General features: G+C 43.8%; 1 protein-coding gene across 20 annotated transcripts in view; it reads left to right on the top strand.

Annotated features, from left to right (window-relative positions):
- The window catches only part of KALRN (kalirin RhoGEF kinase), a 661,801-nt gene that overhangs the window by 221,339 nt on the left and 423,346 nt on the right, over positions 1-17,116 (top strand). For all 20 annotated transcript variants that reach the window (XR_014303322.1, XM_082700868.1, XM_082700867.1 and 17 more), the window contains exons 4-5: positions 8,932-9,124; positions 9,530-10,042. Coding sequence is in view for 19 of the 20 variants with exons in the window: in XM_082700868.1 (XP_082556994.1) it covers positions 8,932-9,124; positions 9,530-10,042 (706 nt within the window). In the remaining variant the exon portion in view is untranslated. The remainder of the gene's footprint in view (positions 1-8,931; positions 9,125-9,529; positions 10,043-17,116) is intronic.

Here is a 17,116-nt window from a genome sequence, read left to right as displayed (position 1 = left end):
TTAACTTTTCTGTAATTAGCAGGTGTTTCTTCTATAATGGGAAGGAAATTCCATAAATTAAGAAAGAGTCACTTTGCTTTCAGATGATAGGGCGGAGAAAATTATTTATGGAAGACTCGAACCATTTGCCGACTCAGTAAAACTCAAAGAAGGAGAAGAGGCAACTCCTTTCCTTTGGAATGCAGGATTTGAGGAGGAACAAAAGACAGCCTTTCTCTCATGTTGGGTCTAGTCTTTTGTATCAATAACAAGAAATGGAAAGAGTCTCCTTGCCCAGGAAGTTTTCTAACTGGGAAGCCTAAGTAAGCTGCTGTATTCTTGAGAGAGTCACACAATCACGGGCTGTGGTCTCTTCACCAGTCTGACATTCTCATCGCTGGCTGATATTTGAGAATGAAGCCTGAAAAGGGGCTTTGTTTCCTTTTGTGGCCTAAATCCTCCAATTGTGGTCTTAACTCCAATAGCTCTAAATGATTGATGGATGGTGGGACACATCCGTGCGTCACCCAGCATGCAGAGTAGTTTAAGCAAGTGCTATCTGGGAAATAAGAAACTAAATAAAACATCCTAAGATAATACTGTACCAGTATTTATATAAAAATTTGAATTAACCAAAATCTCTTTTGAGCTCTAGAATAGATACATAGGTTAAAAAAACTAAGGACATTGGAAGGAAAGACCCCAACTCCCAAAACAGAATTTCTTTCAAACTGACATATTATAACTATTTTGACCTGCATTCCTCCCCCCCTCATTTCTTAGGAGTTACAGTTGAAGTCCAAGTGCTGAAATAAATGTTGCTACTTAATAAGTTGTATGGCAACATCTTGAATCACTTAGCCTGACTACTTTTTGGTTTTCAAGATAGTCACTGTCACTTCATCTGGCCTTGATTTCAAGAGTAATTTCCCCTCTCTTAGCTTACCGAGACATGTCTTTTTACACCAGGCTGGTGTAATGGAAGTACATGAGAAAACTGGACTATATCCATGTTCCACCCTTGGCCATCTAAGAACACTCAACACAACTCAGCAACCTGATTTTTTAAAAAATTGATACACAGTTTGAACTATAAGTTACACATTTTAAATATAATAAATGGTACACAAAGCATTGATAACATATCAATGCTTTGTGTACCATTGGTAATCAACTGATAGAATCAGCCTTGAGCCCCCCTTTTTTTAATTTAAAAATTTAAATTTTTTATTATGTATTATTTGCCCCAGGGGTACAGGTATGAGAATCATCAGTCTTACACAATTCACAGCACTCACCATAACACATACCCCCCACAATGTCCATAACCCAGCCACTCTATCCCTCCCCTACCCCCCAGCAACCCTCAGTTTGTTTTGTGAGATTATGAGTCTTTTATGGTTTGTCTCCCTCCCAATCCCAGCTTGTTTCATTTTTTCCCTCCCTGCTTCCCACGACCCCCTGCCCTGCCTCTCAAATTCCTCATATCAGAAAGATCGTATAATTGTCTTTCTCTGATTAACTTATTTCACTTAGCATAATACCCTCTAGTTCCATCCATGTTGTTGCAAATGGCAAGATTTCTGGGGTTTTGATGGCTGCATAGTATTCCATTGTATATATACACCACATCTTCTTTATCTGTTCATCTGTTGATGGACATCTAGGTTCTTTCCATGGTTTGGCTACTGTGGACATTGCTGCTATAAACATTTGGTGCATGTGCCCCTTCGGATCACTACATTTGAATCTTTTTTTTTCTTTAAAGATTTTGTTTATTCATTTGACAGAGAGAGAGAGAGATCACAAGTAGGCAGAGATAGGCAGAGAGAGGGGGGGGAAGCAGGCTCTTTGCTGAGCAGAGAGCCGGATGTGGGGCTCAATCCCAGGACCCTGAGATCATGACCTGAGCCGAAGGCAGAGGCCTAACCCACTGAGCCACCCAGGTGCCCTACATTTGTATCTTTAGGGTAAATACCCAGTAGTGTGATTGCTGGGTTGTAGGGCAACTCTATTTTCAACTTTTTGAGGAATCTCCATACTGTTTTCTAGAATGGCTGCACCAGCTTGCATTCCCACCAGCAGTGTAGGAGGGTTCCCTTTTCTCCACATCCTGCCCAACTTCTGTCATTTCCTGACTTGTTCATTTTAGCCATTCTGACTGGTGTGAGGTGTTATCTCACTGAAGTATTGATTTGTATTTCCCTGATGATGAGTGATGTTGAGCACTTTTTCATGGGTCTTTTGGCCATTTGGATGTCTCCTTTGCTGAAGTGTCTGTTCATGTCTTCTGCCCATTTCTTGATTGGATTATTTGTTCTTTGGGTGTTGAGTTTGTTAAGTTCTTTGCAGATTTTGGATATTAGCCCTTTATCTGATACATCATTTGTGAATATCTTCTTAGCTAGTTATTCTGTCAGTTGTTTTTGTTTTGGTGACTGTTTCCTTTGCTGTACAAAAACTTTTGATCTTGGTGAAGTCCCAATAGTTCATTTTTGCCCTTGCTTTCCTTGCCTTTGGCGATGTTTCTAGGAAGAATTTGCTGTGGTTGAGGTCAAAGAGGTTGCTGTCTGTGTTCTCCTCAAGGATTTTGATGGATTCCTGTCTCACATTGAGGCCTTTCATACATTTTGAGTCTGCTTTTGTGTGTGGTGGAAGGAAATGGTCCAGTTTCATTCTTCTGCATGTGGCTTCCAATTTTCCCAACACCATTTGTTGAAGAGACTGTCTTTTGTCCATTGCCCATTCTTTCCTGCTTTGTTGAAGATTAGTTGGCCATAGAGTTGAGGGTCCATTTCTGGGCTTTCTATTCTGTTCCATTGATCTATGTCTGTTTTTGTGCCAGTACCATACAGTGTTGATGATTACAGCTTTGTAATAGAGTTTGAAGTCTGGATTGTAATGCCACCAACTTTGGTTTTCTTTTTCAACATTCCTCTGGCTATTCAGGGTCTTTTCTTGTTCGGTATAAATTTTAGGATTATTTGTTCCATTTCTTTGAAAAAAATGGATGGGATTTTGATAGGGATTGCATTAAATGTATAGATTGCTTTAGGTAGTGTAGACATTTTCACAATATTTGTTCTTCCAATCCATGAACATGGAACATTTTTCCATTTCTTTGTGTCTTTCTCAATTTCTTTCATGAGTATTCTATAGTTCTCTGAGTATGGATTCTTTGCCTCTTTGGTTAGCTTTATTCCTAGGTATCTTATGGTTTTGGGTGTAATTGTAAATGGGATCGATTTCTGAATTTCTCTTTTTTCTGTCTTGCTCTTGGTGTATAGAAATGCAACTGATTTCTGTGCAATTATTTTTAATATCCAGATACTTTACTGAATTCCTGTATGAGTTCTAGCAGTTTTGGTGTGGAGTCTTTGGGTTTTCCACATAACATATCATATCATATGCAAAGAGTGAGATTTTGACTTCTTCTTTGGCAATTTGGATGCCTTTTATTTCTTTTTGTTTTCTGATTGCTGAGGCTAGGACTTCTAGTACTATGTTGAATAGCAGTGGTGAGAGTAGACATTCCTGCCAGCTTCCTGACTTTAGGAGAGAAGCTCACAGGTTTTCCCCATTGAGAATGATACTCTCTGTGGGTTTTTCATAGATGGCTTTGATGATATTGAGGTCTGTACACTCTATCCCTAGTCTGTGAAGAGTTTTGATCAAGAAAGAATGCTGTACTTTGTCAAATGCTTTTTCAGCATCTATTGAGAGTATCATATGGTTCTTGTTCTTTCTTTTATTAGTGTATTGTATCACATTGATTTATTTGTGGGTGTTGAACCAATCTTGCAACCCAGGAATAAATCCCACTTGGCTGTGGTGAATAGTCCTTTTGATGTATTGTTGGATCCTATTGGCTAGTATTTTGGTGAGAATTTTTGCATCCCTGTTCATCAAGGATATCAGTCTGTAATTCTCCTTTTTGATGGGGTCTTTGTCTGGCTTTTGGATCAAGGTAATCCTGGCCTTATAAAATGGGTTTGGGAGTTTTTCTTCCATTTCTATTTTTTGGAAGAGTTTCAGGAGAATAGGTATTAATTCTTCTTCAAATGTTTGGTAGAATTCCCCTGGGAAGCCATCTGGCACTGGGCTCTTGTTTTTTGGGAGATTTTTGATGACTGCTTCAATCTCCTTACTGGTTATGGGTCTGTTCAGGTTTTCTATTTCTTCCTGGCTCACTTTTGGTAGTTTATATGTCTCTAGGAATGCATCATTTCTTCCTGATAGTCAAATTTGCTGGTGTATAGTTGTTCATAATATATTCTTATAATTTTTTGTATTTCTTTGATGTTGGTTGTGATCTCTCCTCTTTCATTCATGATTTTATTAATTTGAGTCCTTTCTCTTTTCTTTTTGATAAGTCCGGCCAGGAGTTTATCAATTTTTTTTAAAAGATTTTATTTGTTTATTTGACAGACAGAGATCACAAGTAGGCAGAGAAAAAGGCACAGAGAAGGAAGCAGGCTCCCTGCTGAGCAGAGAGCCCTATGTGGGGCTCAATCCCAGGACCCAGGGATCATGACCTGAGCTGAAGGTAGAGGCTTTAACCCACTGAGACACCCAGGTGCCCCATCAATCTTACTCATTCTTTCAAATAATCAGCTCCTAGTTTCATTGATTTGTTCTACTGTACTTCTGGCTCTGTTTCACTGATTTCTGCTCTGATCTTTATTATTTCTCTTCTTCTGGATTTAGGCTTCCTTTGCTCTTCTTTCTTCAGCTTCTTTAGAAATAGGTTTAGGTTGTATACTTGAGACCTTTCTTGTTTCTTGAGAAAGGCTTGTATTGCTATATACTTTTCCCTCAGGAACGCTTTTGCTGTATCCCAAAGATTTTGAACAGTTGTGTTTTCATTTTCATTTGTTTCCATGAATTTTTAAAATTCTTCTTTAATTTCCTGGTTGACTCATTCATTCCTAAGTAGAATGTTCTTTAGCCTCCATGTATTTGAGTATTTCCAACTTTCCTCCTGTGCTTGAGTTCTAGTTTCAGAGCATTGTGGTCTGAAAATATGCAGAGAATGATCCCAATCATTCTGGTACCAGTTGAGACTTGATTTATGGTACCAGTTGAGACTTGATTTATGACCCAGGATGTGATCTATTCTGGAGAATGTTCCATGTGCACTAGAGAAGAATGTGTATTCTGTTGTTTTGGGATGGAATGTTCTAAATATATTTGTGATGTCCATCTGGTCCAGTGTGTCATTTGAAGCCTTTATTTCCCTGTTGATCTTTTGCTTAGATAATCTGTCCATTTCAGTGAGGGGGATGTTAAAGTCCCCTACCCTTATTGTATTATTGCTGATGTGTTTCTTTGATTTTGTTATTAATTGCTTTATATAATTGGCTGCTCCCATGTTAGGGGCAGAGATATTTTAAATTGTTAGATCTTCTTGTTGGGCAGACCCTTTAAGTATGATATAGTGTCCTTCCTCATCTCTTATTAGAGTTTTTGGCTTTAAATCTAATTTGTCTGATGTAAGGATTGCCACTCCAGCTTTCTTTTGATGTCCATTAGCATGGTAAATTGTTTTCTACCCCCTCACTTTAAATATGGAGGTGTCTTTGGATCTAAAATGAGTTTCTTGCAGACAGTGTATCGATGGGTCTTGTTTTTTTTTTTTTTTTTTTTTTTAATCCTTTCTGTTACCCTGTGTCTTTTTATTGGAGCATTTAGTCCATTTACATTCAGGGTAACTATTGAAAGATATGAATTTCATGCCATTGTATTGCCGGTAAGTTGGATGTTACCGTATATTGTCTCTGCTCCTTTCTGGTTGGTTAGTTTTAGGCTCTCTCTTTGCTTAGAGGACACCTTTCAATATTTCCTGTAGGGCTGGTTTGGTGTTTGCAAATTCTTTTTGTTTTTGTTTGTCCTGGAAGCTTTTTGTCTCTGATTCTATTTTCAATGACACCCTAGCTGGATATAATATTCTTCTCATTTAATGCTCTGAATATATCATGTCAGTTCTTTCTGGCCTGCCAGGTCTCTGTGGATAAGTCTGCTGCCAATGTAATATTTCTACCATTGTATGCTACAGACCTCTTGTCCCAAGCTGCTTTCAGGATTTTCTCTTTGTCACTGAGACTTGTAAGTTTTATTACTAGATGACAGGGTGTGGACATATTTTTATTGATTTTGAGGGGGATTCTCTGTGCCTCCTGGATTTTGATGCTTGTTCACTTTGCCAAATTAAGGAAATTATCTTCTATAATTTGCTCCAATATACTTGCTGCCTCCCTCTCTCTCTCTTTTCTTCTTCTGGGATACCAATTATTCTAATATTGTTTCATCTTATGCTATCACTTATCTCTCGAATTCTCCCCTCATGGTCCAGTAGTCATTTGTCTATCTTTTGCTCAGCTTCTTTATTCTCCATAATTTGGTCTTCTATATCACTAATTCTCTCTTCTGCCTCATTTATTCTATCAGTAAGAGCCTCCATTCTTGATTGCACCTCATTAATAGCTTTTTAAAATTTCAACTTGATTAGATTTTAGTTCATTTCTCCAGAATGGGATTTTATTTCTCCAGAAAGGGATTCTTTGGTATCTTCCATGCTTTTTGCGGGTCTGGCTAGCACCTTGATAATTGTCATTCTGAAATCTAGATCTGACATCTTACTAATGTCCATATTGATTAGGTCCCTAGCCTTTGGTACTGCCTCTTGTTCTTTTTTTGAGTTTTTCTGCCTTGTCATTTTATCCAGGTAAGAATAGATGAATGAGAGAACAAAATACTAAGAGGGTAGCAATGACCCGAGAAACATATACACTAATAAATCGGGAAGAAACCCAAAATGGGGGGTGGGGAAGGGGAGAAAATAGGGGGAAAATATATATATACATGACTGGTGAATAGAATGGAGCCACACACTTGATTTTGGATGTATTTTGTTCTGTTAGAAGAAACTTCCTCACAAATTTTAAAGAAAGAAAAACATATATATACAACAATAAGGGTAAACATGATGAAAGGATGGAATATGACTGTAAAGATGAGACTTTAAAAAGATTCTAAAAAAGGAATTGATAAGAAGTGGTTGAAAAAAAATTTTAAAAAGAGGAAAGAATGTGATCAGGCTGGAGACTAGAAGAAAGCCATGCACTAGATTTAGGGTATATTTTGATCTATTAGAAGAAATTGTATCCCAAGATTTTAAAGGAAAAAACCCTATATGTATACAAAAAATAAGGTTAAATACAATGAAGAGATAAAATATGACTATAACAATGAAAATTAAAAAGGGTTTTTAAAGGGGTATTGAAAATGTAGTTGAAGAATGTTGAAATAGGAAAGAGGAAAAATAAAAAAATAGAATAAGAAAAAAATAAAATTAAAAAAATTTAACTTCAAAGACTAACATGAGGAAAAAGTTATAAATGCTATATGTTGCTTTCCCCTAGCTCTGGAGTTCTGCAGTTCTCACTGATAAGTGAACTTGGTCTTGGCTGGATGTTCTTGCTGATCTTCTGGGGGAGGGGCCTGTTGTAGTGATTCTCAAATGTCTTTGCCCAAGGCGGAATTGCACCACCCTGGCCAGGGGCCAGGCTAAGTAATCTGCTCGGGTTCATCTTGGGAGCTTTTGTTTCCTGAATGCTTTCCATACAGCTTTGGAGGATGGGAATGAAGATGGCAGCATCCCAATCTCCAGCCCCAGAGGAGCCAAGAGCTCAGGACCCCATTCCTCAGTCAATCCCTCCTGTCTCCCAGGTCTCCGGCCGCACTCCATGCTCACCTTGCCTGTGACTGAGCATTTCTGTCTCTGGCACACGGCCCCTTTTGAAGTCTCCAAACCCAGCAGATTCCTGAAGTGTGCTCCTGTGCCAGTCCTCCTGGTAGACGAACAAGGGTGTCTCTCCAGATCTGCCACTTGTGGAGTCCCTGATCGAAAAGCAGTGGTCTGACTTTGCCTTGTATCATGGTTTATGGTAACCCCGAGCTGAAAGCTCATTCCTCGGCTCCATCTCTGTAGCTGGCTTCCCTACTCCGATACCTGGAAGCTCTGCCACACTCAGACACCCCTGGTCTTTCTGTGACCCTGAAGGTCCTGAGACCTGTGAGGATTCTACCACCCCTACCTACCCCCCACTTAGTCACTGGAGCTATGTCCCTCCTCGTAGCAGACTTCTAAAAGTTCCAATTTTGTGTTCCCCCTGCTCTGCTGCTTGCTGGGAGCTGGCCCCTACCCCCGCAGTCAATCTTCCTGTGGCTTTGGATTCACTTCTCTGCCCGTCCTACCTTCTGGAAAGTGGTCAATTTTTTGTTCCTGAAATTGCTGCTCTTCTTCTCTTCTATCTCCTGTTGAGTTTGGAGGAGTTTAGAGTGGTTTGATACCTATCTAGCTAAACTCTTGGGACATGATGATATTTAGGTCTCCTACTCCTTCACCATCTTGCTCCTCTCTCAGCCTGGAGCCCTTTATGGAAAAAGATTTTTTTGGCCCAGTTTGGATTCAGTGGTAAAGCATACCAGTGTCTGTCATTGATGTGGGCATAGGAAAGAGCAGAACTCATACCAAAGACTTTCCATCTCACATTTAAGGGCAGTAGGGTCCTTGTCTTTAGGGAGCTTGCATTCAAATGGGGAAAGCAGGATTCATGCCAGGAGCAAGAAAATGAGACAAAAAAGTAAAACACAATTAGGAACCCTTGAACAGTACCCATCCAAACAAGTACAATTGACTGTAGGGAAGGCTGAGAACTTGCTAAGTACTTGGAGAAGCCAGAATGCCCTTGCTCAGATGGGTTGATCTGCAAACGGTTTTCTGGGGCAGTGCATTTTGAGTTGGATTGGAAGGCAGCCAGGAGACATGGTGTGAAATTGGAGGGGTAGTCTAGATTAAAAGGAAAGTGGGTTTCTGGGTGTTTTTTGACTGTGTTCCCTAAAGTCTCAGCCACCCAGAGTGACCATGCCTGACCTTTGACCTCCCCACAGCGAGGACGTGTGCAAACGTGGCTTCACCGTCATCATCGACATGCGGGGCTCCAAGTGGGACCTCATCAAGCCTCTTCTCAAGACACTGCAGGAAGCCTTTCCAGCCGAGATCCATGTGGCCCTCATCATCAAACCCGACAACTTCTGGCAGAAGCAGAAGACCAACTTTGGCAGCTCCAAGTTCATCTTTGAGGTGAGCCAGACCTCTCTCATAGCTCCCTCTTTCACTTCCCCTTCTGCTACCCACACATTTCTTGCTTCTGCTTTTCCACCTATCCTATGATATGCTGCATGGCAGGAGCTGATGTTTCAGGATTCCTTGGCTATTGTGGCCTTATCAGTGAGTCTTGGAAGGAGTAAGAGGCCCAAGAGATTGTCCTGGACTCTTAGCCAGTCCATTGTAATGTTGACCTTGGCCAGCTGGGGGCTCCCGCCCGATGGGCTGTGTGCTCTCATACATGCCCTTTCTGAGGCAGGCTGTGGTCATTAATGTGTGGATGTATCTCAGCCTTTGCCCTTGACTTTCTACCTTCTGCCTACCTCTACCCTGCCTTCCCCCACATCATTGAGTCCCCCTCTCTCTGTCTGCCCCTCACAGACAAGCATGGTGTCCGTGGAGGGCCTCACCAAGCTGGTGGACCCTTCCCAGCTAACCGAGGAGTTCGATGGCTCCCTGGACTACAACCATGAGGAGTGGATTGAGCTGCGACTCTCCCTGGAGGAGTTCTTCAACAGCGCCGTGCACCTGCTGTCCCGCCTCGAGGACCTGCAGGAGATGCTGGCCCGGAAGGAGTTCCCTGTGGATGTGGAAGGCTCGCGGCGGCTCATTGATGAGCATACGCAGCTCAAGAAGAAGGTGCTGAAGGCCCCCGTGGAGGAGCTGGACCGGGAGGGGCAGCGGCTGCTGCAGTGTATCCGCTGCAGCGATGGGTTCTCTGGACGCAACTGTATCCCGGGCAGCGCCGATTTCCAGAGCCTGGTGCCCAAGATCACCAGCCTCCTGGACAAGCTGCACTCCACCCGGCAGCACCTGCACCAGATGTGGCACGTGCGCAAGCTCAAGCTGGACCAGTGCTTCCAGCTGCGGCTTTTTGAGCAGGATGCCGAGAAGGTAGGAAGGGAGCTGCTGGACCAAGCGGCACTTGGGAGAGGGGGCACGTAGCTTTGGAGGGAAACTTGGGCTGCTAGTCCTACTTCCTGATTAATACTTTTGTGGAAAGCTTTTAAAAAATGTGCCTGCTGGGGGTACCTGGGTGGCTCAGTCGTTGAGTGACTTACTCTTGATTTCAGCTCAGATTGTGATCTCCAGGTTGTGGGATTGAGCCCCCGTGGGACTCCATGCTGAACATGGAGCCTCCCTGAGATTCTCCCTCTCCCTCTGCCCCTCCCTACCTTTCCCCACCTGGCTTGTGCATGCTCTCTCTCTGTCTCTCTTTCAAAAAAAAAAGGAAAATGTGCCTACTGGTTTGGGCTGATCTATTTCAATCATATATTTGGTCATTGATCACTGACTTTAAAGCTCCCCTTATATAGTGTTTATTGTGTTCCAGGTAGTGTCCTAAGCACCACGTGTAAATTAACGGTTTAATCATCTCAAGAGTCTTAGGAGATAGGTGTATTGTTATTATCCCATTTTACAGATAAAGAACCTGGCAAGGTAAATAACGGCCAACCTGAGCAGTGCCAGGCAGCTCCATAGTCCACACTTCTGCACTATTGCACACTGCCCCTGCCAGGGCGTGCAGTGAGTGGACCCAGCCGGCTCAGCAACAAAAATAATAATACTGTTGCGACTTAATGATTATTGTCCTGCAGTTTCTTTTACCATTGACAAAGCACTTTCACAGGCGGCGTCTTATTTAATCTGTGCAGCCCTTTGATCCTTGGAGATGGGTGGTGGTGTCTCTGCTGACAGGCAGGGAAACGGGTGCTCTTTGATCTTAGGGCTGTAATGGCAGACTTGACACATGAATCCCGCTTTCTTCCCTTTGAAGTTCAGGGCTCTTCCTTCCATACCACTTCTTTCTGGAGGTTTTTCCTCAGCTGCTGAGTAACTTCTCAAGCAAGACCCCATTTTCCCAGCAGTGAATTTTCAAAGCTTTCCCCTTATCAGGGGACATATGAGAAGGTGAAAAAGAAAAATAGAGCGTGCCTCTTTGCCGAAGACACAAAAGTGTCTTCTCTAGATTCTCTCCAAGCTAAAGGAGAGAGTTGACTTCATACATAATAGGCACTTTAAGAAGAGTGTAATGAGTTTTCCTTCTATCGGATTTCTGGGGAGAACTTATATTTAAATGCATAACACTACTCTTGGTGATACCATGACGTCTCAGTCACCTGTGAGTTTTACAGTGTTTGATATAATGGTTTTGTGTCTTTTAAGAGCCTGTATTAAAAATGTCTCTAGGTATTTTTAAGTAATGAAATCAGGCTACAAAACTGTATAGAATTGTGATCCCAATTTATGTGAGAATGCCAACGTAGGTGTAAATGGGAAAAAACTCACCACAGTGCTAATTGTTTTGATTTCAAGGGGCCAGGCTTATGGTTGATTTAATTTCGCTATTTTTTGTACTTTCTAATCTTCATAGTTCGTAAGCAGATGAAAATCAATACGTGTGATTTTTAAAGACTGCATAGCCGCTTTCCACAAAGGAACTCTTGAACATCCTGGAAGCCAGTTTTGGGAAGGGACATGTAGAGGGGTTTCTTGCACAAACTTAGGTATTGCAAGGCCTCCCGCTGGCCTTCCTGAGTCCTCCTTGCCCAGTGGCCTGGCAGCCAAGATCCAGTCCTGTCCTGCCCCACCCTGGGAAGGGCGCCTTGGACTACAGAATCCCTGTCACTGCTCAGCACATGAGGAGAGACACCAGGGCAGAAGCAGCTGCTCTGTGAAGCCAGAGGCCAGTACTTTGGCTTCTGTGACCAATATTCGAAAGGTCTGGACATCTCCTTTTTATTTGTGGTCTCTTCTCCTCCGGGGCAGGAAATCTACTTTGCAGTTTGGCTCAGGTGCCTGTTTCAAAGAACCAGGGCCAGAAGGGGAGGCAGGGGACTCAGGTCTGCCTAGAAGTGTTCTGTTGGAAGCATTTCACTGCATCTCTGAAGCTCAAGATTATGGGAAGCCATCATAGGGCAGATAGTGCCTCTCTCAGAAACAAAGCAGAACAAAACAAAACACCCAGGCTTCAGAAATCCCCAGGTAGTGAAAGCTGACCTTCTAGAGTCAGCCAAGCACCAGTCAACCAAGTAGTCGTTTCTGCCACACATATATCTTCTCAATTCATGCTCATAGATTCTTATGGTGTATTATTGTCCCCATTTCACAGTTGAAGAAAACTCAGAATGGATACTGATAGGCGCTGGAAGCTCCAAGAGATGAAGTGTCTTGCCCAAAGTTGCACTGTGGGTTAGACAGAGCATGTAGTGGTCTGTCTCAGAAGTCTACCCAAACTCTGGCCCAGCAGCCCTGCTAGCCATCTACTCCCAGGGTGGGTGCCTCATGCTACCACTGAGCACTGCCTCAGAGCTCCCTGGGGACTCTCTCCAAGCCCACCTTCTAATCCTCTCTGGACAGCAGGGGATCTTAACCCTTCTGTGCTATGGATACAAAGTAATAAATATATAGGCATGTAAAATAATTACTGAAGTACAGTGACTCCATTTTAAAAAATAACAGTAACTTTAATACTTGTTTAAGAACATGCTAAATAGCAAGCTCTATTTGAAGTCTTATAACTGCCTTTCAGGGCAACATGTGTGTTTTTCTATTGATGTCAGAGGCATGAATATTGCTGACATTAATGTAGTTTGCTGCCTGCATTCAGAATTGAAGGGAATGCTGTATTTCAGTTTGAGGCTAGTGAAAATCAAGGCATATTTTTTCCCCCATCCAAATACACAATCCTCATTTCTATGCAGGACTCTAAGTTTAGGATCCATATTCCATGGTGTGTTCACACCGTAAAAAGTTTGTGTGTGTGTGTGGCATGTGTGTGGTATGTTGGTGTGTGTAGAAAGGAAGGGGAGAGAATATAAAAAATGAAACAGGGGCAGTGAAGGGAGGATGGAAAAGGGCAGCCCAGGAATATTTTGATATTGAGTCAGTGATGAAAACATGGCTCAGGCTTGACCCAGCTGCCACAGAAAATGTGCTGGGTGTGGGGCAAGAGAGAAAAACAGTCCTTTTAAGTTGCGTCAAGATTGATTTGAAATATCTGTGCAGAACCAAGTGCCTCAGCCCTTGACTTATTTGGTGTTTTTGAAGGGGGGTGAGGAGGCTGGCGGTTTGGGGTAAGGGTTGTGTGCACGGATCCACATCTAAACAAGAGTGTGAGGAAATAGTTACTAAATGAGCCACTTAGTCTCCTTTCTGGTGGGAGGCTTGTTGGAGGCCTGCATTTCCAGATCTGGGAAACCCTCAGCAAACTGAGGAGACTGGTAACCGCCTAGCTACTATTTTTGTGAGGGGGGTGAGTGCAGAGTATCCCCGTTGGCCTTGTGGGGGTGAGGGCTTGTTTTCCAAGGGCTTGAATAAGAGGTGTTGCTCCCCATCTACCAGCTGGCCTTGGAGAGTGAAGCCATCTCTCCCTCCCACCTTCCTCTGACCTCTGAAATGACTCTTCCTCATCTTGGGGGTAGGGTGGGGAGGGAGCCATTTTCTCTGCCAATTAAACATTTCTGTAGGAGGGACACTTCCACAGATAATTCATAAGGAAGGCCACCCATTCATTTAATAAACTGCTGTTGAGCAGCTGTCATGAGCCCCAAACAAGGCACTGGGATAAAGATAAGTAGGCTAGAATTTGTGCCCTGGGACAGCAAGCTGTCACAAACTCCTAGTTATTATTAGTTATGTCTGCTGTGTGCACCTCCTGCTCTAGGCACAGCCTCTACAGCTGGGGAGTTTTTAGAGAGGAGGGAAATAATGCTGCAGCTCAGGAATGGTAGGAACCCTCAATGAGCAAGCTGTGGGAGAACTGGGCAACTGAGAGGTGATTCAAATAGCACTTGATTCATCTTGTCAGATGCACGGCGCCTCAGTCCTGTGCCCTCCAGTCTGACTCACGGTCCCGTCCTCCACTGCACTGCCTGACCACAGCTGGGCCACTCTGCATTAGCGGGTGCAGGGTATGGTTCTCTTTGCAGACCTGTCTCACAGCCACTTGCCCCCACAGTCACCCAGGACCCTGTGGGATGGGGGTGTCTGCCCTGTAGTCACGTCCCACTGCCAGAGAGAAGGGAGGCCTTCTCCCCAGCAGGGGCAGTTTGTGCTATGAAGGTTCAGTAGATTTGTTCCTCGTCCTCTTGTTGCTTCCATGGAGGATCCTTCCAAGCTGCCCCCCAACCCCACCCCATCTTTCCTGGGTGCCTGGGTGCATCTCAGAATGACAGAGCTGGAAAAGACCTTGAGATCGGAAAGTCTCCCTTCCACACAGTGTGAGGAACCCAGCCTTGTTGTCCTGATGACAGCCATTGTGACCTCACAATGCCCAGCAATGTGCCAATAGCAGTGACGTGTATCAGAACATCAGGAAGCTGCTGCACCATCCACCTTGTGGCGTGCAGAAGCCCACCGTCTTCCAGTCTTCGCTGGAAAGAAGTGCCTTGAAGGGCTCTAGTGTACAGCGGACTTACCTGATACAGAAACCTTCACCTATTCTGTTCCTGAATTAATCCTGATGTCCACCCAGGAGGCCCATGCTCTAGTCTTGCCCAAAGTCATTCCAGAAAGAAGTGTATCCTTTCTGTGGATGGGGCTACTTGGCAGGGCTTCCAGTGTTGGACTCATGCTCATTATTGGTTCATGCAGCACAGGGCTGTTCCATGTATAAAACTGTGCTTGGAATGTGCTCCAGACCAGTCCTTTAGTCGGGAAGGTATCTAGGTAACCACCTCCTCCATGACCAAGGTGTGTGCTCACGGGAGACCATCACTGTTACTTCAAGGAGACTAGCCTCACCATGCTGCCTGTGGCAAAGCATGCTTTGGAGAGCCAAATTCTGAATGCCTTCCTGCATATTCATTCCTGCGTGCCAGAATTCCTTGCACACCTAAGGGTGCCATGTCTGGGCAAAAACAGTTGTACAGGGATTCAGATTTGTTCAGAGAGGCCACTCTGCTAGTTGGGAGACCTTAGGCACATCTTTCTTCTCTGACCTCCAATTACATTCCCACAAAAAATGAGGATGGAGAATTTGGGATAGCTCAGTGTCTTATGATTTTTCTCCTACTTCTACATCACACTGTCCTCATAAACAATACTTTGTCTTTGTGAGAATGTCTTTGAATGGGAGAAGTCACGTGGCAGGACATGTGCGTGGTCATATCAGAGGCCAGGGTGGTGGTGGTGGTAGAACTCAGGGTTGTCAGGGCATATGTCAGAATCTCCAGACTGAGGGGTACCGGGGGGCTCAGTTAAGCATCTGCTTTTGGCTTAGGTCATGATACAGGGGCCCTAGGATAGAGCCGGTATTGGGCTCCCTGCTCAGCTGGGAACCTGCTTCTCCCTCTGCCCCTCCCCCACCCACTCATGCTCTATCTCAATCTCTCTCTCAAATGAATAAATAAAATCTTAAAAAAAAAAAAGGAATCTCCAGATTGATTAAGTTTGATAAAGAGCCCACCCACCCTGGCCAAACATGCCTGCCACTTCTTCTTACAGGCTTGCCATACTAATGATATCTAAGCCTCTTCATAGCTCAGCAATCCTGTAACAATTTTTGCCTTTTTGTTATTCATTCTCCCTAAAAATCTACAGTAGGCTTTTCTGTCTTCAAGGTTGTCACCTTGTTTAGTGATGGAATATAAGTTTTTCTCAGCAAATAGAACCATCATCTGTTGAGCCCTTGTCTTGCTTTAAAAAAAAAAAAAAAGACTTCCAAGCTGCCCAGGCTTGTTAAGAGAATCAAAAGGGGTGGTGTGTGGAGATGCCGGCTCTGGGCTTCCCTTCCCTCCCGCCGTGCTGGTTCAGTCATGCCTTCCTCTTCAGTCATTGGGGGCCTGCCAAGACCATGCAGAGTGTCACTGACGCTGTCTTCCAACTGGACTTGCTCTAGATAATTTTCAGTGATCCCTAAATCAAACAAAATCAAGAATTGAGTTTTGCAAGAAGTCGGCAGTTAGAATGTACGTTTGCAGGGGCCAAAGATCACTAGGTTATGTGATGCCCTTGGCTGAGGTACAAAGAAGAGCGCCTAGGTCAAATGGGGGTCATAGCTGATGGGTTCAGGTTGGGGGAACTGCCACAGGAAAGGTCTCTGGGAAAACAATCACAGAGGAGAGTGATTCCCCCAGGAGGTGGGATTGCCCCTCCCCATACACCTTCTATATCTGAGACTTTTGTCACCTTCTGCTTTGCATTATAACTCAGTGTGTTTGTCTTATTCTCCTGCATGCATGGGGCCAGAAACACTCCCTACAGTCCATCCAAGAAACACATCTATGCATTTTTATTTTCTTGGAGGTCTGTGCAAACAAAATCATGTGACTTTCATGTTACCATGAGAAAATATTTATGGGGCCCACTGGGCGAAAGGCATTGTGGCAGGTAGCAGGGCTCTGTGCTAAGGGTTACGTGCTTATTGTGTTTCCCTCTTTGTATGTCCTGTTAACCACATTAGCAATTCAGGACATCCCCAGGATGCCCTGTCCCTGGGCAAAGTATCCACTGCTGTTTCCTGCAAGGTATAAACAGTTTTGATCATACCCCAGGGCCCAAAGCAAGACCCATAAGTTGCATTCCGCCTGGAGTGATGAGAACCAGTAGGGCCACTTGTGGAGAGATTCCCCTGCCTCTTCTTCCCACCAGACACTGGCCCACTGCTGCTTCTCCTCGCCACACTTGCAACCCCCATGCCCCCAAGCCAGCAGTGAGCGTGACTCCACACTCATTTGTCAAACTGAAGTACCATTGTAGCAATTATAATACAGAATATTTTTTTTGAATGTCGGTTTTTCAAGTGTTCTCACACCCCTGACCTTAGAGGTTTTGTGGTCCAGCCCTTCCTTTTATACAGAAAACTTTGACCCAGAGTAGAGACCCACCCAGAGTCCTACAGTTGGTGGTACATCATTTGGTCTGCTACTACTATGTGGGCAGGCCAGGCAGGGGTGAATAGGGCATCATTTCATAGAGGGAGAGCTGAGACTCAGTGAGGTTGGGCAGTGTGCCTGGGAGAGAGCT

The sequence above is a fragment of the Mustela nivalis genome (assembly GCF_964662115.1).
Source record: "Mustela nivalis genome assembly, chromosome: 1".
Lineage (NCBI taxonomy): Eukaryota > Metazoa > Chordata > Mammalia > Carnivora > Mustelidae > Mustela > Mustela nivalis.
The sequence above is the reverse complement of the archived record's forward strand: the minus strand, read 5'-3'. Positions and strand labels throughout refer to the sequence as shown.